At 40.1% G+C, this 24,316-nt stretch overlaps 1 protein-coding gene across 4 annotated transcripts in view; it reads right to left on the bottom strand.

The window, feature by feature from the left end:
• The window catches only part of Spdya (speedy/RINGO cell cycle regulator family member A), a 47,554-nt gene that overhangs the window by 13,944 nt on the left and 9,294 nt on the right, over positions 1-24,316 (bottom strand). For all 4 annotated transcript variants that reach the window (XM_032908957.1, XM_032908959.1, XM_032908961.1 and 1 more), the window contains 3 exons: positions 23,691-23,776; positions 17,721-17,892; positions 1,584-1,881 (listed from right to left, as the gene is read on the bottom strand). In XM_032908957.1, coding sequence (XP_032764848.1) covers positions 1,584-1,881; positions 17,721-17,892; positions 23,691-23,776 — 556 coding nt within the window. The remainder of the gene's footprint in view (positions 1-1,583; positions 1,882-17,720; positions 17,893-23,690; positions 23,777-24,316) is intronic.

A 24,316-nucleotide genomic window follows, 5' to 3' on the forward strand; every position in this document is an offset into this window, starting at 1 on the left:
GTTTCCTTGTCTATGTAGGGATAACAACATGTAACCTTGAATAGTAGTGAATATTAAGTATATTATGAATATAAGGCGCTTTCTGTATTGCCTGGAACAATAAAATTATCCAATAAACATTACCCATTCCGAGGACCAAAGAATGTAAATGTAAAAACTTAGGAGATAGAAGAGGGATGACAAATGACACTTTATAGTTGAGCTAAAAGTTAGTCCTATTTATTGTCAAATATGAGTATGACAAAATTGTCAAATATGAGTATGAGTATGAGTGTGCTTGGAGATGTTGAAAAGCAAGAAACTATACTGCCAGTGAAATTTGCTAAGCAAATACTGTGTCTAGTAAAAGTAACAGGAACTATGCTCTACCGTCAAGAGCATCCTGTGGGTCGTGACCATCAAACAGTCATCATAAAACACAAATATTTACATTGTGATTTATAACGGTAGCAAAACTGCAGCTATGAAGTAGTATCAAAAATAACTCCGAAAAAAAAAGGAAAAAAAACTTTATGGTTGGGGGTCTCCACAACATGAGGGACTGTTTTAAAATGTCATAGCATTAGGAAGGTTGAGAACCACTGGACTAGAGTTTAGTTTCCCTTTTAGTAAAGCTTCAGTAGTCTTATATATTCAGTATATTCTTATAGAAATATGAGGGGAAAAAAAACAGGAAAAATCTGACTAATGTGGGTCTGTTTTTTTTTCTCTCCCATGATAGAGAGGCTACAAGAAATCTCCTTTTCTTTCTCTCTTTTTCTTTTTTGTTTTGTTTTGTTTGAGATAAGGTTTCTCTGTAGTCCTAGCTGTCTTGGAACTCATTCTGCAGACCAGGCTGGCCTTGAACTTCTACCTCTGCATCCCCAAATTCTGGGATTAAAGGTGTGTGCCACCAATGCCTAGTGAAATCTATTTTTCAAATGAGGGAAATTTGTAAGAAGTAAATAGGGTCCTATTGCAGAGTATTGTTGTACTGTTTCAAATCTAAAAATGACAGGGAAATGCTACATATAAAAATAATTAGAAAATTATGGTATAGTTTTTATTTATGATTAATTATTTTCTAGTTAATATACCATTGTTCTAAGTAATCATTTAGATCTCAACAATGATATATGCAAATAAATTACACCCATCACAATAAGGTTTTCAAAGACCTTAGGAAAATGATTTATAGTAAATAATAAAGAGCTAGCCAGGCTAAAATATGGCCTAATTTTGTTAGAAATACAAAAGTATATAGAAGAAACCAATAGTTGGATGGTGATTATAAGTAAATTTATTTTCTTGAAAACATTTTTAAATAAAATAAACATGTCATAGAAACCCTTTGAACCTTAATATTAATAGTTGGAGCTCATGGCATAGTGAGGTTCAGTTTAAGATATGTTGAAATCCTTTGTAGTGTGTATAGGCTACCACAAAATGGGTATAGACAGGGCAAAAAGTGGTAACTTGAAGGGGGAAAACTTTCAATACAAATTTAACTCAGTGATGTAAATTATGCATCCCTGCCTAGAAGGTCTGACTAAATAAACAAACAACATGCATTAGTCTAATTCTACTTTACCATTAAATCATACCTTGAGAATAGGTATTAGCTTGAGAAGGATCACCTATCATGTCCATTGATAAAGAATTGTGTAATTCCTGAGAACGTTTTCCCGTTAGCTCTACTATGTCACTGGATGAAGATGATGATGAAGACAGTCCCAGTCTCACGTATCTTCCTTTTTTACCACACAGTGAGCAATCCACTGGTGTGGCACTAGGTCCCCGGGGCAGATGAACCTCATCTCTGTTGTAGTTCCTAGCAGCTCCACTGTGGTGCACAGACCGCTCGCGTTGCCAGATGTAATGGCTTGGTGCAATGGCCATAACCTATGGGGAAAGGTTACTTTGTGGATTTAATAACATTTTAAAATTGAGTAAAGTGCAGAAATTATACCTAGGAGCAGCTTTTTCTAAACCCGAAGTTAGAGTAACAGCTAAGTTACCTAAAAAAGAAAGGAAAAAAGGAGAGTTGTGGTGCACACCTTTAATACCAGCAGAGGCAGGTGAATCTCTGTGTTAGAGGCTGACCTAGTCTACAGAATTGAGCTCTAGGGCTACACAGAGAAACCCTATCTCAAGAAGAAAAAAAAACCAAACAGACAAAGAAAACAAAAACAAAAACAAAAAATACACACACCTCGAACAAAAAACTGCTTACATTACCAATGTTATATCAGCAACATCAAGTCATCCACAGCAGCGTTTTCTGTAGAGTGATTACTTGGATCATTAATATTAAGATTGACAAAATATGTAAATTAGTTTAAGCAGATAATATAAATGAAGCAAGCTTTTCAGTTGCTGTTTATTTAGTCAGTCAGTTTGGTTTTTGAGACAGGGTCTCTCTATGCAGACCTGGCTGTCTTCAAACTCAGAGATCTGCCTCCTGACTGCTGGGATTAAAGGAGTGTGCCAGGGTACGTATGTATGTATGTATGTATGTATGTATGTATGTATGTATGTATGTAAATATGTAAGTATGTATGTATGTATGTGTGTTTATTTATTTAAGGATTTACTTAAAGATTTATTTATTTTATGTATATGAGTAGACTGTAGCTGTCTTCAGACACACCAGAAGAGGGCATCGGATCCCATGACAGATGGTTGTGAGCCACCATGTAGTTGCTGGGAATTGAACTCAGGACCTCTGAAAGAGCAGGAAGTGCTCTTAACCATTGAGCTACCTCCCTAGCCCCAGGGTATTTATTTTTAAAATTTCAAATATTTCTAAGTTTAAGAAAGATAATATAGTATAAAAATTATATAATTCTTAACTTTTGTGTATGCTGCTTAAAAAATTAGGCTCATAACTATGTTAGGTTAATCTTAAAATATTTACAGTTATATTAAGGGATGTGCTTTTTTTAAAAAATGTAAATTAATTTCTTTTTTCTTATGTTTCCTTATTTGTTACACAGTGACCAGAGTATATTTTTAGAGAGTTGTGAGGAAAGGATACATTTTATAAAGCACTTAAGATTTCTCACTATCAGCCATTGTTATAAGGTTTTTAAATAAAGCATGGGCTTTAGCTGTAGACTTTCTTATCCTGGCTGTACCACTTGCTGACAATATATGCTACAGAGCAAATTATTTAACCTTTCTGGGGTTCAGTTATTTCATCAATAAAATGGGAGTGCTAACTACCTCAAATATTGTTTTGAGATTCAGTATTACATGTGAAATCCTTACCACATAATTAGCATCTGGCAAATGATAGCCATTTAAGAAGTCAAGTTAGGGAAAACTATAACATGCTGGCCTCATGAAATCCAAAACATCAATGAGATTTAAGTCAAAGTCTTTAGCTGCAATTATCAATGACCCACAGTAAATGATAAGTATAATAATCCTAAAATGAGAGCCAAACAAAGTCATACTAGTTGTCTAAACTAGTGATTTCTTAAACATGTTTTAAAATTCTGAAATTTCAGAGCTATATTGGGGACGTACGAGGGAAATGGGAAGGCAGCAGTAGAGGAGCTACTTTAGGGTATGTATAAGGTTTAAATACTTTTTTGATGAGAAAGAACTTTTTTTTGTTATTATGTTTTAAGACAGGGTTCCTTTGTGTATCCCTGGTTATCCTGAAACTTTCTCTGTAGACCAGGCTGGTCTTGAACCCAGGGAAGAGATGTTCCTGCCTCTACCTCATGAGTGCTGGGACTAAAGGCATGTGCCACCACTGCCTTCAAGAAAGAAATCTTAATATGAAAGTAAAAATGTATTAGATTATTCAGCAAATGGTGGTGTTACATGTTTGCAAATCAAGTGCTGTACCATTGAGCCATCTCATGAGTCTCCATGCAAGTTTCTTAAATTTATATAAACATATACATAAATAATATATAATAAATCTATAAAATAATACATATACAAAATTTTCATACACATTTATGTGTACACACACATGAAGATGGTGTAGGGAAAAGATAAACTATGATTCATATAGCTCAGGATGGCTTTGCACTCACTATATGGTTAAGTATTGAAAGAGCCAGAGCTAGGGGTCAATCTAAGGCCAGTAGAAAATTCCACCACAAACCTTCAAGCACTAAGACCACTTCCTTCCAGGTAGGGTAAAGCCAGCTTAGTTCCTGGAAAAACCACAAGCCAACTGTCAGGTGTCACAAGGCACCTGAGACCCCCCAACTGACCTCTTTAGAAAGTCCCATTCAATGGGTTGGGGATTTAGCTCAGTGGTAGAGTGCTTGCCTCGGAAGTGCAAGGCCCTGGGTTCGGTCCCCAGCTCCGGAAAAAAAAAAAAAGAAAAAAAGAAAAAACAAAAAACAAAAACAAACAAACGAACAAAAACCAACTTTAGGGGTTGGGGATTTGGCTCAGTGGTAGAGCGCTTGCCTAGGAAGCACAAGGCCCTGGGTTGGTCCCCAGCTCCAAAAAAAAAGAACCAAAAAAAAAAAAAAAAAAGAAAGTCCATTCAGTCCACTGACCACAAATCAGTTTAAAGGTTGATTCCCTCCACCAATAGGACCTTGCCCAATTACTGTTGCCTGAATTCTGCCCTTATCAAATGTATATAATCCCATTAGAGTCTGCTCAGGGCCATCACCCTCTTGAAGTGGGGTGGCCCCAACAGGTTGAAACAATAAAACTCTTTTTGTTTTTACATTGATCACCACCTCTGTGAGTCTCATTCAAGGTGTCTCAGTAGAGGTCCAACCTGAACCTCACATTTGGTGTGTTGGCTTGGACGCTCACATCTTGTGGGGGACCCACAAAAGGTCGGTGAATTAGAGGAACAGCTCAGGCAGGTACTGTGGTTGTCTGTGTCTCCTCTATATTGCTTTTGTGTTTGTGTGTGGTTTTGCTTTCGGTTTGTGCTTGCAAGCATCAGGAATGCTCAGAGAGCCACAGTAACTGGGACATCATTTGCAGCAGGCAGATGTGTCTTAATGCCAAGACCAAGGGAAACTGGAGGACACTCTGACCTCTCCAGAGGGGGTGGGGAAAACCCCGCTCCTGTTTGGTCTTGTAGACTTGGGACCTGGCGTGAGCCAGCCGAGTTACCAGGTAACCCATTTGTTCCGCCTGTGGAAGGGGTGAGTGGTCTATGTACTATTTTTTTGTGTGTGTGTGTGTTCTTGGACTTGGACTGACAAAATTTATGGACATGGGACAGAAACTTTCTACCACCCCTCTGGATCTGGTCCTGAAGCATTGGGATGAGATCCAGGGACATGCACACAACTTGTCAGTAGACATAAAGAAAAAGAATCTCCAGAACCTGTGGCTGTCTGAATGGCAGTTTTTGGGATCAATTTCGATTTCCCCACAACCATGGCAGTCAAATGTAAGACCCTAGGACTCGAATCTGGATCTGCTGGTCAACCAGATCAGGTCCCCTATATAACTGTCTGGAAAGAGCTTATAACTAATCCCCCTGCTTGGGTCCTTCCTTGTCTCCCTTGAAAGTTCTGACTTTCAAAACTCAGTCTGAGCCACTGGTTGGCTCAGGGAAGAAGACAGAAGTTCTCCAGGAATTGGGAACTGCAGATCTCCTTCTACTTGATCCACATCCCCCATCTCCACCCCCCTCTTGCCCCAAGTGGGCCACCAGAGCCCAGTAGGCTGAGGCTTTCCTGGCCCTGGCCCATGCGCCCCTTTACTCATGCCCCAGAGGAGGACACAGGGCCTGCCATGGGGACACCAAGCTTAGAGCTGCATCCCAACACAACTGCGGCCCTCCCCCGCGGGCCTTTGGGCCTGCAGGTACAACAGGAAATCAGGCAATGCAATACTGTTCCTTTTCCACCTCTGATCTCTATAACTGGAAAGCTTAGCACGCATCCCTTTCAGATAACCCCACGGGCCTCACTAATGTAAAGAGTCCATTCTTTTTACATACCCACCTACTCGGGATGACTGTCAGCAGCTTTTGCAGGTCTTTATCACCAAAGAGGAGGAGTAAATTCTCCTAGAGGCTAAGAAAAACATTCCAGGAAATAGTGGGGTCCTAACCCTGAACCCTGCTAACATAGACCAGGAGGCCTGACTGGCACTACAATGTGGCAGTGGGTTAGGAGTGCTTGAAAGTCTATGGCCAGGCTAATTTGGCAGGTCTCAAGGATACAGCAAAGTGACCCACTAAGCTAAGGTGCAAGAGGTACAGCAGGGCCACACTGAGACGCCTCCTGCCTTCCTAGAACAACTTATGGAGGCTTTCCGCCAATCACATACTATGATTCTAGCACTGAGGAACATAGGGCCACACTGACTATGGTGTTTATAGATGTGAAGGACATAAAGAGGAAGCTCCAGATGCTAGACAATTTACAAGATAAGTCTTTGAGGGAACTAGTGCAGGTAGCTGAGAAAGTTTACCACAACAGGGAAACAGAAGAAGAAAAGGAAGAGAGGAAACAGAAAGAGGCAGAGGAAAGGGAACTGCGAAGAGAAGAGCACCAAGACAGAAAATCAGAAAATATCCTGACAGTGGTGGTTAGAGAGAACAGGAGGGGACTGGAGCCTCCACCTCAAGTAAGGAGACAGAGAGCTCCACTGAGAAAGATCAGTATGCCTATTGCAAAGAACATGACCACTGGGCTAGAGATTGTCCCAATAAGAAAAAGCAGGGAGAGGGGGCCAGAAAGAAGGAAAATGGCTCACAGACCTGAAGAGTCTTAACTCTGGGAGAAGAGAGAGACTAGGTTCAGGGCGGGGGAGGGGAGGTTTGGAGCCCCTTCCCAAACCCAGAGGGTAAGTCTGAAAGCAGAGGGGAAACCTACCCAGTTTCTGGTGGACACAGGGTCACAACACTCTGTCCTCCTCCAAACAGAGAAGCCCTCTCCAAGAAAAAGTCTTGAGTTCAAGGAGCCACAGGGACTAAACAATACTTGTGGACTACCCGAAGATCTGTTGATCTAGGTATAGGCTGGGTATCTCACTCTTTCATAGTCATACCTGAGTGTCCTTACCCCCTCCTTGGCCAAGACTTACTTACCAAAATGGGTGCTCAGATTCACTTCCTCCCAAAGAGCCCTACCATCACAGGCCCCAAGGGGGAACCTATGCAGGTTCTGACCATGAGATTGAAAGATGAATACAAACTGCCTGAGAATATCAAGAAGATGCCCCAAAACATGGACTGGTGGCTCCAAAAGTAGCCTCAGGCTTGGGCTGAAACAGCAGGCATGGGCAAGGCTACCAAGAATCCTCCCATTCATGTAGAGCTGAAGGCTGTGGCTACCCCAATATCCATGCACCAGTACCCCAATGTCTCAGGAGGCCCTGGAGGAAATTTGGCCTCACATTAACAGGCTTCTAGACTTGGGGAATGCTAAGGAGGTGCTGGTCGGCATGGAACATGCCTCTCCTGCCTGTCAAGAAACCTGGCACCCAAGACTATCACCCTGTGCAGGACCTGCATGAGGTAAATTGGTGAACAACCAACATATGCCCCACGGTACCTAATCCTTACACCCTGCTGAGCTCATTACCACCTACAAGGACCTGGTACACAGATTTGGACCTCAAAGTTGCCTTTTTCTGTTTAACCTTGACTCTCCAAAGCTTTTAGCTTTTGATTAGGAAGATTCCGAGAGGGGGATCACGGGACAGCTCGCCTGGACCAGGCTGACCCAGGGATTCAAGAACTCGTGGGCCAACCCTCTTCAGTGAGGCCCTACATCATGACATCTAACACAAGTCTAACTCACAGGTGACCCTTCTGCAGAATGTGGATGACCTTCTAATTGCAGCAGAGACTGAAGAAGACTATCTCAGGGCACTAAGCAGCTGCTGATAGAGCTAAGCAAGTTGGGTTATCGAGCCTTGGCCAAGGAAGCCCAAATCTGCCAACGTAAGGTGAGTTACCTAGGGTACCTGTTAGAGGATGGGAGGCGATGGTTGTCAGAGGCCAGGGAAAAAACCATCTTTCATATCCCTGTCCCAAAGACCCCCAAACAAGTGTGAGAATTTTTGGGGATGGCTGGCTTTTGTAGGTGTTTGATTCCTGGGTTTGCCGATTTTACTGTGGTAAGGGGGAACAACATGCATTCAATGCCATTAAAATGGCTCTTTTGGAAGTACCTGCACTCAGACTGCCTGACATCAGCAAGTCTCTTCATGTCTTTGTGGCTGAAAACCGAGGGATGGCTAAGGGGGTGCTGACCCAATCATTGGGCCCTTGGAAACGCCCCATTGCTTACCTATCAAAGAAACTGGACCCAGTATTGGCTGGATGGCCTGCCTGCCTGCCTGAGGATAATAGCAACAGAGGGAGTCCTGGTTAAGGATGTGGATAAGCTGATCATGGGACATGACTTGGCTGTCCCCCATGCCCTCCAGAGTGTAGTGCACCAGCCACCTGATCAGTGGCTCACTAACACCCATGCGACCCACTACCAGACTTTGGATTGAGTCACTTTAACACCTGGGTGACCCTCAACCCAGCTGCTCTATTACCTGACCCTGATCCTGAGGTACCTGCCCATGACTATCTGCAGGTCCTGGCAGAGGAACAGGGGTGGCAGAAAGATCTCTCTGACCAACCACTGCCCAATATAGAGATTACTTGGTTCACTGATGGCAGCAGCTATCGCCTAGACAGGCAGCACAAGGCCAGAACAGCCATGGTAGATGGGCAACAAGTGCTCTGGGCAGAACCATTGTTCCCTGGAATGTTAGCCCAGAAAGCAGAACTGATCACACTAACCAAGGGAGTTGGCAAAAAGATCAACATCTATATCAATATCAGGTATGCTTTTGCCACTGCTCATGTACATGGGGCGATATACAAGCAAAGGGGAATCCTGACATCCAGTTGCAAGATTAAGAACAAAGCTAAGACCAAGGCTCTCTTGGAAGCTCTCCTCAAACCACTAAAGGTGAGCATCACCCACTGCCCAGGCCACTAAAGAGGAGAGACTTTCATAGCTAGGGGAAACCACTTTGCAGATAAAACAGTGAAAGGGGTTGCTACAAAAGACCCTGCCACTGTCACCGTCCAACTAATAGAGACAAAAGAGCGGGGTGGATGATTAGACTAAGGGTTGGCCCCTTCTACCGTACTCCCCAGAGAAAGTAGTCCAAATCTCTGGTTACCCCACCAACTATTACCTTACATGAGATGGACAATGCAAGACACAAGAAGGAAAAGTTATTTTACCTCGGGTCCAAGCAAAAGATCTGTTTACCCAGATGCACCAATGGACTCATCTGGGCACCAAGAAACTAGTACAAACAGTCAAAGGTTCTCAAGCATTCATCATGGACCTGAGGTATCTGGCAGAAGAAGTAGTAGAAAAATGCCAGGTTTGTCAACAAGTGAATGCCTACCACACCAAGGTAGGGAAAGAAAAAAGGCCCAGGGGAAGCAGACCGGGTGTCTTTTGGGAAGTAGACTTCACTGAGGTCAAGCCTGGGAAGTATGATTACAAATATAGTTTTTTCTTTTTTTTTTTTCCGGGGTTGGGGACCGAACCCAGGACCTTGCGCTTCCTAGGTAAGCGCTCTACCACTGAGCCAAATCCCCAACCCCCACAAATATAGTTTTTATAGATACCCTTTCAGGATGGGTGGAGGCCCCACTGCTTCACACCAAAACTGCCAGAGCCCCCCTTCTGACAGCTCAGTCAGCTCATATAATAGCCCCCATACTTTAGAGAATCCGACCCTATATCTACCTAACCCAGCACCCTTGACTGATCTCATCAAACCTTCCATGTGCTGAATGAATCTAACCCTGGGGCTACTAACTCATGCTGGCTACTATGATATAGCACCCCCTTATTATGATGGTATTGCTTTTACCTCCTCAAATATCACCCTGTCTAATGTATCATCTTCCTGCTGGTAGGCTCAGAAATCAGGAATGTGTCTTACCTTGAAGGCAGTGAAGGGGCCTGGATTCTGCCTAGGGCAGGTCCTACTGTCTTAACAGTCTTTGTGTAACTTACCTATTCCCCAGGTTACTGAGATTCATACATTATACCACCCCAAAATAGATGGTGGGCTTGCTCCATGAGCCTCGCTCCCTATGTTCACACACAAGTACTGAACCGGACAGATTTCTGTGTCCTAGTACTGTTAGTCCCAAGGCTAATAGCTACCCTTTTGAAGAAATGCTAGATAGATGGGACGGAGACCACCAAGTCAAGAAAGAGTCTGTAGCTATAACTGTGCCTTTGCTTCTGAGCCTGGGTCTGGGAGCAGCAGGTGCAGCCACTGGAACTACCTCCTTAGTACTCCAGGGACAGAGCTATCAAAAACTCAGGATAGTTATAGATGCAGATACTGAAAGAATTGAGACTTCCATCTCCCATTTACAAGAGTCATTGATCTTTCTCTCTGATGTGGTCTTATAGAACTGACATGGTTTAGACCTCTTGTTCCTCCAGCAAGAAGGTGTCTGTGCACCTTCTGGGAAGAATGCTGTTTTTACATAGATCACTCAGGAGTAGTTAAAGATTCCATGACCAAAATTAGAGAAGGATTTGCCAAGAGAAAAAGAGAAAGAGAACATGTCCAAGAATGGGTTGAGTCTTGGTTCAATAGCTTTCCCTGGTTTATCACTTTGATTTCCACCTTGCTAGGACCGTTGATAATTTTACTTTTAGTTCTGACTTTCAGCCCCTGCATTTTAAACCACTTAGTAGCTTTTATAAGAGAACAAATAAATACAGTCCAGTAAATGATCTTAAGGCAACAATATAAACAGCTGGAAGCAGAGAATCAGGAGTACGAGCTAGAAGACTATAAGCTTCAGGATTGAAGCTATGCTAAAAGAAGAAGGAGGAGGGAAGAACCAGAGTTAGGGTCAACTAAGGCTAGTGGAAAATTCTACCACAAACCTTCAAACACTAAGACTCCTTCCTTCCAGGAAGGGTAGAGCCAGCTTAGGTCCTGGAACAACTACAAGTCAGCTATCAGACAAAGCCACCTGTGACTCCCAACCGACCCTCTTTGGAAAGTCCCAAAGGGTCTACTGATGATGGATTCATCAGTTTGAAGGTCACTTCACTCCACCAATAGAATCTTGAGCAGTTACTGTTGTTTGAATTCTGCCCTTATCAAATGTATATAATCCCCTATTAGACTCTGCTCAGGGCCATCTCCCTCTTGAAGCAGGGCAGCCCCAGCTTGCTGAAACAATAAAACTCCTCTTGTTTTTGCATCAATCACCACCTCCATGAGTCTCATTCAAGGGGTCTCAGTAGAGGTCCAACTTGAACCTCACATAATATTGAAGATGCCTTGGAGGCACCAAAATTTTCAAGATGCCAGAGCCAGAGGATATTTCCCGAGGAATGCTGCTAACAGGGAATGGAACCAGCCCGGGAAAAGAAGTTTGTTGCAGTCAACAAAGATGAAAAAGGAGCTGGAGATCTGAAAACTGCTTTAACATCAGACATGGAGATGCAGTTTGGAGTTTGCCCAGCTGGTTTCCTGTCTTTCTTTGGGGATTACAGTTAAGATATTGGATGATTCTCAGAAGAGACTTTAAACTTTGGACTTTTAACATTGTTGATACTGTGATAGACTTTGGAAATTGGAACAAATAGACTTTATTATGCTATGGCTAGATATGGCACTATAGACTCATGTATTTGAACAACATTATGGGGCCAGGGAGTGACACTACTTGGAGATATGGCCTTGTTGGAGTAGGTGTGTCACTCTGGGCATGTGCTTTAAGACCCTCATCCTAGCTGCCTGGAAGTCAGTCTTCTGCTAGCAGCCTTCACATGAAGATGTAGAATTCTCAGCTCCTCCTGCACCATGCCTACCTGGATGCTGCCATGTTCCCACCTTGATGATAATGGACTGAACCTCTGAACCTGTAAGCCAGCCCCAATTAAATGTTGTCTTTATAAGAGTTGCCTTGGTCATGGTGTCTGTTCACAGCAGTAAAACCTTAACTAGGACAGAAATAATGTAATTCAAGTGTAACCCCATACTCAGCTACCCTCACCCTTTTTGCTCCTGACCCTCCCTATTTGTTCCCTTTATATTTTTGTTTTGTTGCTTTTCTTTCTTTTAAATATTTATTATTACTATCATATTATTATAAATTATTATTATTATTTTGAGGCAGGATCTCTCTAGGTAGCCTTGGCTGGCCTGGAGACCAGGCTTGGTCTCAGACTCACAGAGATCCACCTGCCTCTGCCTCTCACATGCTGGCATTAAAGGCATGTGACACTGTCACATTTTTCATGTCATATATATATATAATGTTATATATGTTATATATATGATATGATATATATATATATGGTGTACATCTCTATAAAAATCTAAGATACACAAAAGAGAAAAAATGTGGTACTTGTGTTTTTGAGCCCTGTAAAGTAGTAAGACAAGAAAGGGAAATTAAAAGGATAAAAATAATGAAAAGAAGTCAAAGTATCCATATTTACAGATATGCTATAGCCAGCTTACTTCTAAGTCATGACAACTAGAATTTTGTAGTGCTTCTAACACTGCCATCCCTTCTGAAGCACTGCTATCTATCTAGTTCTGAAACTCAAGCCAGTTTAGCTATTTCTAGCACATTCCCAATAGAGGATCTCTTTTGCATGCCTTTATTGTTTTATTCTGCCCAAGTACTATTGCTTCCTAAGTTACTAATGTGAAATCAAGTAGTAGTTAACAGAGGTTAGCTAGGGTGTTACTATAGCAACTGTATCAGAGTACACAAGCAGCATAAAGAAGTCTTTCCCTCCAAGCTACTGCTATATTCTATGGTACTTGAAAGGCAGTGGGATGGGGTCTCTATCAGTAGATAGGCACCCTCTCTAATATGTGGTCATGTCTAGAAATTAAGCCATCATGAATGTAAATTAATTCCACTACAAAGGAACTGTGCCTAAGAAGCAATAATGTAAGAAGCCAAGATCAGAGTTCGTAGGGAAATATTCTTCATTCTTTACAGAGAAGCCGGACATACAGACAGTGAGAGTTTATGCAAGTATGTATGTATAGTATGAATATATGTATATATAAAAGTGTGTATTTTTATTTGCATATAATTATGGTTCATCTTTCTTCAAACAAGTATTTAAGGGAGCTGAACACAAAACTAAGGGGCTAGGGGATGGAGAGATAGTTCAGTTGTTAAGAGCACTTGTTGCCCTTTCAGTGGACCTGGATTGAGTTCCTAGCACACATAGGTAGCTGACAAACATCTGTATCTCCATTTCCAGACTATCTAATGCTTTCTTATGAAGTGGGCACCAGGAACACTTGTGGTACACATACATAATATACACACACATATATACATACATACATACATACATACATACATAATACATACACACACATGCATACATACATGCAGGTAGAACACTCATATTTATGCGCCTATGGGAGCTATACTAATTCAAATACTATGAATTTGAATACTAAAAATACTGTGCAAATACATATTACTATTATAAGCACATTGGTAGCTACTATTCCAGTTTAGCTTAATTTTAGACTATTAGACTAAAGATTATTTTTACTGACAGTATGCTAGTATGGGGATTTCAATAACAAATATATAGGATGCTTAACAACATACCTTACTACTTAGCTTCCACATATTCAAACCTACATGGATTCAAGCCAGACAAAATTCTAGCACTCAGAGGTAGAGGTTGACACAAAGTCCCACCCTCAACCAAGAAGATCCTTGTAGTTGGTGCTTACTGGGAGAGAGAGGTTTTGAAAAGAAGTCATGAAAAAGATTTCCTTGTGGTGGGGACTGGAGAGATGGCTTGGTGTTTAAGAGCATTAGGCTAATCTTCCAGGATCCCTAAGTTCCAGTCCCACACCCACCTAATGGCTTGCAACAGTCTACAACTCTACTCCCAGGAGTTCTGATGCCCTCTTCTGGGGTCTGTGGGCACCAGGAATGCATGTGGTAGAGATATACATGCAGGTAAAAATACCTGTAACAAATACAATTTAAAAAACATACTGGGGGCTGGGGAGATGGCTCAGCGGTTAAGAGCACTGACTGCTCTTCCAGAGGTCCTGAGTTCAACTCCAGCAACCACATGGTGGCTCACAACCATCTGTAAGGGGATCTGATGCCCTCTTCTGGTGTGTCTGTGTCATTGTACTCACATACATTGAATAAATAATTTTAAAAAAACATACTGTACAGAAGCTTAACACACGATTACTTTCACAATTATATAAAGAGCAGTCTATAGGGGGTTAGATGAAACTCTTTGTTGCTTTTGTTTTAAGGTACTGGGATTAAACCCTAGGCTTTCTGTTTGCCTGGCAAATACTCTACCACTAAGGTGCATTCTATGTCCAGGAGAGACTGTTTGCAAAGCTCTGATAACATTTAAGGCAACCAGTGGTAAACAGTGGCAGAAATGCTAGAAATAGTAGAATGCTAGTGTTTTTAAATTTAAATTTTATTTTTATGTGTAAGGGTGTTTTCTCAGCATGTGTGCCTGTACCACTTGTATGTCTAGTGTCTGGTGCCCACATAGGTCAGAAGTGGGCATCAGATCACCAAAAGCTGGAATTACAGGCAGTTGTGAGAAGCCATGATATTGAACTAGGAGCCTCTGGAAGAGCAGCCCTGCTTTTCACCATTTAACCATCTCTCCAGCCCCCTGAATAGTTTAAGGCAAGGACACAAGGGGGAAGTAAAAAGCCAAAGATACAGTTTGTGACATGAGCCAACTAGGATGGAACTGCTCATTACTAATACATAGAAGACTGCAAAAGGCAAGGTTGTTGGTCTGTGTGTAGGAATCAGGAATAGAATTTTATACATGTCGAGTTTAAGGTTCAATCAGACAATGTAATAAACAAGCAATCTGATGTGCACATCTGGACTTAGGAGCTTCCTTTAGATCTCTATGTTAAAGTCTTCTGAAAATAGCTTTTATGTGTATGAACACATGCATCTGCCTGCAGGGACCGCTCCTAGGAGTTGGGAGTTGCAGGTGGTTGTGAGCTGCCAGATATGGGTGCCGGGAACTGAACTCTGGTCTTCTGGATGACTAGGGAGTGGTTTTAAACTGCTGAGCCATCACTCCAGCCCCTCGTAGTTAATGTATTGAGAATGAACAAGATCATTACTAAGTTAATTCTAGTTGAGGCAAGAACTGAGCTCTCAGACACTGTAATAAGGCTGGTGAGATGAAAGAGAACTGACAAAATAAATGGGAAAACCCTCAATCCCAATATTTGGAAAAGCACATGAAAGCAGTGTAACAGGGAAATATGTGCCAAATGCTGCTAAGTTGAGGACCAAAAACTAAAAGCTAACCTATGCTTTGGCATCATAAAGCTATAGGAGGCTTTGACAAGGTTCTGTTGAATAGAGAAGGGGCTTTACAATACAGTTCTAAAGAGAATGGAAGAGAACAGAACAGAACAGAAGCAGAGTAGCATGTACTCGGAAAAATTAGAATATTTAAATATGGCCCGCTATCACTTTCAAGGTTGGCAAATTGCTATGTAATTGGCATTTATTTCTTTTTAAGACAAAGTCTCACTATTTGTATAGTCCAGAATTTCCATGAACTTGAGATCCTCCTGCCTCAGTCTCCTGAGGACTGAGATTACAGGAATGGACTGCAACATTGACCCAAGTAGAGACATTAAAAAAAGGGATACAAGAAATAGAGACATAAGTTACAGGATTCTTTCGCTATCATGTAAATGGATTAGTTCAGTTTGAATGACAGTATATTAATTTTAGAATCCCTGTATATGCAACTTTTTATCTTTTCCCATTGAATTTAACTTTGTATAGTCTTGGCCTGCCATGTGGTCTTCCCTTTTATTTTCTGTCCTCTGTTATTTCTGACTCCTTGCATTTCCTCTAAGAGCCAATAATCCAAATTTAAATATGCATACTTGTTACATCTTCTCTCAGTAACAAATATAATTAACAATGAGAATTATGGGTCAAATTCTGTGACATGCAGTCAAAGTCTTTACTCAAGTTTGAAATGAATCCATCGGTTTGGGCTCCTTTGCTCTATGGTTATTTAACTGGGTAGGATTTAATTACAGATTTATCTAGTTTACATTTCTCAAAGTTCTGAAACAGTAATACAAGAGTTAACAATAATTTTCGCTTCCACTTAATTTTATTCTATAACTTTGGTTATTTAAAGTACTAATAAAATATTTGGTTAAAATAACTTACAAATAAGATTCTCGTAATAAACTCTGATGTTAAGAAAACAACGTGCTGGGCATGAAGGTGCACACCTTTAGCCCTATCTACTGGGAGACAAAGACAGTAGGATCTGTGAGCGAGCCCAGTCTACAGAGACAGTTCCAGGACAGCAGGGCTATAGAGGCCCTGTCTCAAGTTAAATTTAAGACAATTAAATTTAAAAAGAAAACAATGTACTTTTTAAAACTTTTATCTGCATTTATTTTCCGTTGAGTTTATTTCTATGCCATAAGTTTTTGTTGCTTCAGTTTCTCCCGTTACATCTGTGTGTGTGTGTGTGTGTGTGTGTGTGTGTGTGTGTGTGTGTGTCTGTGTGTGTGTCTGTGTGTCTGTGTGTGTGTGTGTAACCTCTTCTGGCTTAGGGACAATTTGTTCCTTTTCAGTGAGGATCAGTCATCTCATTGAGGCGGGAAGCTCACACGTCCAGACATAAGCTCTGTGAGTTTGCCCATACATCTTAGGTGCTCTGATTACTGAGTATGTTCAATGACTGGAGAATCTACACCTAAACCCTTAAGTTCAGCATTACTTTCTGTACTTTTAGGTATGTACAACAAAAATTCAGCATTCATTTTTGACCACCAATCCTGAGACCAGCCCCACTGTTCAGCCTGGGTGTACCCACCAACTTCACTATTCAATCCCAGAATACTGCTTCTTTAAAGTGACATCTTTCAGATACTTGGTCGCTTTTTGGATATGCATGCCCTTGACAGTCTGGGCAGTTTAATGAGTGTTCTAAAAGTGAGGAAGATTTGAACCTCTTGATTTGCATGATTTTGTAGGGTTTTCTGGGTCAAGAGAGTAGCAGACTATCTTCAGAAGTCTCTGTCCACTTACAGGAAGAGGAAATGCAAGGGTTAATGGGAGAATTCATGAAACCTTGATTTTTTTCATATTCTTTGAGAAAAGGGGTATGGATTTTAAACATATTTAAATTTATTTAATTTATGTAACCATGCTATTGGCATCAATGGTAGAAACTTGAAAATTCATGTACTTTAGTGGAAATTATTATTCACCTCTAATTTTACAATAATAAGATGCTTTAGTATGTCCACAAAGCTTTTGCTAGGATACTGGTGATTTTTTAGATGGGAGGAGGGGGATACTATAATAAGAATAATATAGAACTAGTCTTCTCTGAAAAATGGATATTACAATTTTTAATAAATGTGATAAAATTCAAATAGAAACAGAATATAAAAGTTATACTCATAATAGTGACCGAGACTAATGATCGTATACATGTACAAAGAGAAAGGCAGACATAGATCATTCAAAACTAAGTAGGGAGGTCATAGCTGCATGGTACACTTTTATTCTAAAACTGACGGGAACAAAATGGGACTGTGGGTTCCATAGCAGGCCAGGCTACTTGCAGGAATTTATCCCCAAATAAAGAAGAAAAAAACCAACCCAACCCAAAGATAAGTAAATAGTCCAAGGAAACTTGGATAGCAAAGATAGATTATAAGAAATAACCTTAAACACTTACCTCTTCACAGCAGCGCCGGCTTACAATAGCCCTATAGTCAATTCTGTCCCACAGCTGGTCCCGTAACTTTAAGAAATTAGGGAACAATTTTCTCCAATTTTTCCCTAAAGCCCATGGAAAAATTTCGTACTTGGCTTCTTCTTCATCTTCTTCAACTGTATTAGCCAGATATCTAACAAAGTGGATGAACAACCCAAGAAAGAAATGGGTAAGGGCAAGAACGATAGATAAGAAAAAAAGAAATATGAAAGAATTATCAATACATAATGGATACTCCTATCTAAAATACATAACAAAAGCAATGACACAACAGATTGTATGGCTTGTTGCACCTTCTAGGGTTTCTGTAGTCCTACAACTGTTGAACTGTTCTGGGATGCAAGAAAGTTACCTTGAATCAATCTCTTTTGAGGATTTCTGACTTCATAGATGAATCTGCAAACAATGTTCAATCTGGACCTTACTAGCTCCTTTCCAAGGCAAGACTTTTCTAGGGTATTTTCCTTATTATTCCAGGAACTGTGGCTTTTCACTCTGGCTGAGGAGAACTGTTTATAGTTCTAGATGAATGACTGTAGGGTACTCTCTTTTCTTATCTTTCTTTGGGCTATATTCAAACAGATCCCTCATACACATTTGGAAGTCAGTATTTTGCCAAATACTTGAGGGGGACCAGACATAAAGATAAGCAGAAAAATACAAACCATGATAAGGAAAATACTCAATCAAAACCAACCCAAAACTGATATACAGGAGGACATTAAAACATTTATAACTATTTTAATATAATAATTTACTCTTATTTTGTTTGTTGGTTTTGCCTACATGTATGTTTGCTTGAGGGGGTCAGATCTTCTGGAACTGGAATTAGAGACAAATGTGAGCGGTCATGTGGGTGCTGGAAACTGAACCCAGATCCTCTGGAAGAGCAGCCAGTGCTCTTAACCCCTGAGCCACCTCTCTACCCGCTTACTCTAACTATCCGATATGCTCAAAAAAGTAGATAAATTGAAAATACACTTATAGTTGAATAAGAAATGAGTAAGAAACAAAAAATCACATGAAAATTATATGATGGTACATCATAGATGAATTGCTCAAAAGCATTGATAAAAATCTTTAAAAGCAGTCAGAAAAGAAAGACACATTAAACTAGTGTGTTGGCACACATCTCTAATCCCAGTATTTAAGGAATTCAGGCAGAAGAACCATGAGGTCAAAGCTATTCTCAGCTATATAGTAAGTCTAAGTCCAGCCTGGGCCACATGCAACCCTGTTCCACAAAAACAAAAATGAGGCAAGATGTTACAGGGATAAAGTTAATAATGGGATAGATTCCCAGTCAGAAGCAGTGCAGGCTCCACAGGTCACTTTTACAACAAAGACATTCCAAACATACAAGGAAGCAAGACACCATGAGCAGAACAGAACCCCAAATCTAAACAGAATACAAAAATAACTGTGTCCAGGTTGGAGAGATAGCTCCATGGTGAAGAGTGATTACTGCTCTTGCAGAGGACCTGGCTTCAGTTCTTAGTACCCATATCCAGCATCTCATAATACCTCGAACTCCAGTTCCAGAGGATCTCACACCATCTTCTGACCTTTCCAGGCACCTAATGTAAATGGTGCACATAAACTCACACATATACATAGTCACATACTCAAACAAATAAAATAACTAAAACATTTGTAAAAATAAGTGTATTTGAAAAAAATTAAAAATAGTATACATAAAATGCTTAACAAATATAATTAAGATTGAATTAGTAATGGAAGATACATTTAAAGAAATATCCAAAATGTAGCTCAGAGAATATAAAAAATGTGTAACACTGAGGTAGTTGCCACTGCATTGAGTATTATCAACTATCCATGTGACTCTAACTGCTTCTTTGTGTCCTCCATGCAAAAGGCCAGAAGCAATCACCTTTGCCTGTGCCACATGCTGAGCAGTATGGAGCTTATATATGGCTCCAAGCTTCCCATCATTACAGGCAACAAGCTAGCCAAACAATGACACCAAACAATACTGTAGTTCCTTAACTGAGCCCATGACTGCAAGATCCTTCATACATACTACGCTCTTTATTCTCCCCTTCCCAGAATCCTACAGCTAATCTCCTGTTCAGAAGGAATGTGAGCATTCAGGGGGAGAGGGCAAGGGCTCTCTACCTTCACTCCTTAAACCCACCTAGTAATGCCTTTCCATCATGTCCGTGATGCTCAAGGTACAGATATTTACAAAGGTTTCTTTCTTTCTTTCTTGATCTTTTTGTTTGTTTGTTAGACAAGGTCTCACTATGATGTCCTGGATACTTAGAATCTGCTGTGTAGACCAGACTGCCCTCAAACTCAGAGACTGCTGCTGTCTCCTGAGTGGTGGGTTAAAGCATGTGTCTGTGCATGTGGTGAGAGTGCAGGTGGGTTAAGACAGGATCGTTTCACAAAGCTCAAGCTAGCCTGGAATTCCCTATATAATCCATGCTGGTCTTAGTCTAGGATCATTCTAGCTCAGCCTCCTGCATACTGAGAGCATTACAGGAGAGGGCTATCATGCCCATCTATTTATAATATAGATTCCTAAATAGAAACACTTACTACACTCATTAAAATCTGCCAGTGTTTAGGCAAAATACCTCCAAATTGTTAAACAGATTTGGAAAGCAGAATACAGTATATAACAGCATATTCAATGGATTTCAAAGGAAATTAACAGAGGAAATGGGGAAGATTTGAAGGATAGTAGCTAGGATTTTCTACTAGGGTTCTTTGTTGAAAGATATCTTCAAGCCAAGGAAGCTGATCTAACCCCAAGTAGGTTCTATCAGCATTTTTGAAAAGGCTTAAAGTTAGCAAGAAAGGAAGGCTAAAGACCTCAGCATGTTAGGCAAGTGTTCTACCACCGACTGAATTCCACTCCTCTTTTTACCTTTTATTTTAAGTCAAAGTCTTTCTAAATTGCCTTGGCTGGATTTGAACTCATTCAATAACTAGGCAAAGGAGGGAAAAAAAGCACGTAACCAGTAAGTGTAGAAGAGGATGTGGGAGGATGACACAGTATTGCTGGGCATGGTGGTGGCATTTGGAAGGCAAAGGTAGGAAGGAAGGAGGATCCAGTCAAGATCATCCTTGGCTACACAGAGTTTGGGGCCAGCCTAGGCTACAAATACCTTGTCTCAAAAAATTAAAAAAAAAATAAGAGGAAAAAAGAAATTCAGGGTGTTACAAGAATACTGAAAGGAAACATTACATGACTATAGAAAGAAATTGTGAGCTTTAGAACTGTGGCTAATAAGAGATGCTTAATGAAAAGAAATACTGAGTGAGTCTACAGAAAACACGAATGGACACAGGATGGAAATTATAATTTGGGTTACCTGAAATATAATATAATACGTTAAGCAGTGCAATCTTAAATTATAACTACACAGTGGCTATAATTACAAAACAAGTGAAACAAGTCCAATTTCAGGCTTCTACTTAGATTTGCACTACAGCAATTTTTAGCTTGTCTTTAATTCTCAGATGGAGAAAACTACACAATAGTATGATACTGAATATGGATTTAATACTGAAATATATAAATGGCAAATTAACAGCATTAAGGCTGAGTTTGGGTCTTGGGAATATCATACATGCATTTGCATCTCTGCTTTTTTTCTTGCCCGGGCTAGCCTCAAACTCATGATCCTCCCACCTCAGCTTCCTAAATGCTGGGGAAATGGCTGTGTACTACGATACCTGGCCTCTCACTCATTTCCCTGACCTTCAAAGTGCTTTATTGTCTATAAAGTCAAAGTGTTTCCTTGTTTACAAGACAGGAACAAAAAATGCATTTCATAAGAAGCCTACATGGGCTGGGCAGTGGTGGTGCATGACTTTAAGCACTCTGGAGGCAGAGGCAGGTGGATCTCTGTGGGTTTGAGGCCAGCCTGCTCTACAGGAGTTCTAGGACAGCCAGAGCTACACACAGAGAAACCCTGTCTTGAAGAAACAAAAAGCAAAACCCAAGAAAACTAAATGTATAAATATATAAGATGTGGTGATTTATACATAATATTATACATAATAGAATTAGCTATTACTATTAAATTCTTCCAGTTTACCAATCATCATCAAATGTTAAATTCAGCTCTTTTTTTCCCCTATGTTCTAGAAAATGTCTAATTAATCCTAGATCAAGCTCTTCTGGTCTGATTTTTCGACCAATTCTGATTCTGAATTAAATAGATGTTAAAACTTACTCCTCGGGGCTGGAGAGATGGCTCAGTGGTTAAGAGCACTGCCTTAACCTCTTCCAGAGGTCCTGAGTTCAATTCCCAGCAACCACATGGTGGCTCACAACCATCTGTAATGGGATCTGGTGCCCTTTTCTGGTGTGTATGAAGACAGCTACAGTGTACTCATATAAATAAAAATTAATTTAAAAAAAACCTTACTCCTCAATGCTGACAACTATTGTGATACTCCAGTGTTTTCTATTTATTTATTTTTATGTATTTGAGTGTCATGTCTGCATGTGTATCTGTGAACCATGGGTGTGCCTAGTGCCCACAGAGGCCAGAAGAGAGCATCAGATTCCCTGGATCTGATAGCTGTGCTGGGCATTGAACCCCAGTCCTCTAGAAGAGCAGCCATCTTACTGAGCCAATCTCTCCAGCCCCCAGTGCTGCAATGCTTGTATATAGTTCCCTAATTTAACACTTAAAATTATGTATATACATTCTCTTTGCATCACTGTGTCCAAGTATAGGGTAGAAAAAGCATATTCTTTGTTCTTTTCTTGGTTGGGGAGGGGGAGTTGCTAGTAACTGAACCCAAGGTTTCGTGCATATAAGGGAAGCACTCTACTTCCCGGCATACCACAGCTTCTAAATTGGACTCTTACGTTTAAGCTTAGTGCTGAATGGTGGCACACATCTTTAATCCCAGCACTCAGCAGGTAGAGGCAGGTAGATCTCTGAATTCAAGGCCAGCCTGGTCTAGAGAACAGGTTCCAGAACAGCCAGGTCTATACAAAGAGACCCTGTCAGAGGGCAGGGCAGTGCTGAGAAGTTACCCAGAGCTTTGTGCATACTAGGCAAGAATTCCACCACTGAGTTTTATGTCAGCCTGAAATTATATTTTTTCCTAACTAAATTATGACCTATAAATTAGAAAAAGACATCATTAAAACAATTTAACAAATAGCAAAGTTATCACTAGTTAATGTGATATCAACAGAAAATCTGGAAAATAAACAATATTCAGTGTCTGATGACACCATCAGTGAACACAAAAGTATTAAATATATGTAATTCCTATCTTTTAGATATAGACCTACAAAGAATATATGCAAAACATTTTCCTCAAAGGCTCACATTATAAAAGTATGATGATGGTTTTATTACATACTAACTGGCAATTTAAAAGAAAATAGTCTGGCTTTTAAAATATATATAACTTGCTGGATGTGGTGGTATACACTGTTAATCAGCACTCAGGAAGCAGAGGTAAGTGGATCTTTGTGAGTTCAAGGTTAGTTTGGCCTACAGAGTGAGTTCCAGCACAGACAAGGCTACATTGTTTCAAAAAAAAAACAAAACAAAAACAAAACAAACAAACACACACACACACACACACACACACACACACAGAGAGAGAGAGAGAGAGAGAGAGAGAGAGAGAGAGAGAGAGAGAGAGAGAGAGAGAGTGTGAGAGTGTGTGTTGGGGAAGTTTATATGAGAGCACTGTTAAAAATGTAAAAGATACAATGTAACCTGAAGTGGGAACAACAAATTTCTGGCCTGTAATGTAAGACAATGAAAAGAGCACAAAACTATCCTATTGAAGTGAAAAATATATAATTTCCATATACAATGAGGCCTATTAAAAATAGCCATAAAATTTAAATATTTCTGCTTTAAATTACAGATCACACATATTGTAAATAACCAATAAAATTCACTTAGTAGAAAGCATACTTACAGAGCAATAAAGAAATTTATCCTGGTATGTTCATTTATAGTAAATTTAGCTCTCTTGAAATAAACAAAGGTCATAGCCAAAAGATACTACAAGGAAAAGTTAGAAATGAGTATTAATGGTTTGCTTTCACTAATACAACTGCTATAAGATAGTTGACTTTAAACCTTAAGGCAATATTTCCCTTTATACAATCACCAGAGTACTTATTGTTTGGCCCCTATAGTTGATTCACTTGAATAGTGTGAGAAAGAGTTATTGATAATTTATTATATTTAGTGAGGAGGATTTCTAAATTTTATCATAGCTGGTGTATTCTAAAACTAAAACTCTACTTTTTTCTATCTTATATTTCAAACTTATAAAGAAATTGAAATAGTTCAATGAGTAGCCAAGCGTCTTTCACCTAGATTCACCAATAGTTTTAAAACTGTATAGCAAGGCCTAACTTTCATTGAGAAAACATTTTAAATGTCTTATTAAAAAGACACACAATTAGCTTATTAGAACATATGCCAAACTCTAATGTTAAACAAGTTATAATATGAATATGGTTTTTCTGTCTTGTTCACTATCTTGTAAGGGCATCATGCAACAAGATGACTCCAGGGCTCCCTTCATTTCTAAGT

Source organism: Rattus rattus, chromosome 7 (genome assembly GCF_011064425.1).
Source record: "Rattus rattus isolate New Zealand chromosome 7, Rrattus_CSIRO_v1, whole genome shotgun sequence".
Classification (NCBI taxonomy): Eukaryota; Metazoa; Chordata; class Mammalia; order Rodentia; family Muridae; genus Rattus; species Rattus rattus.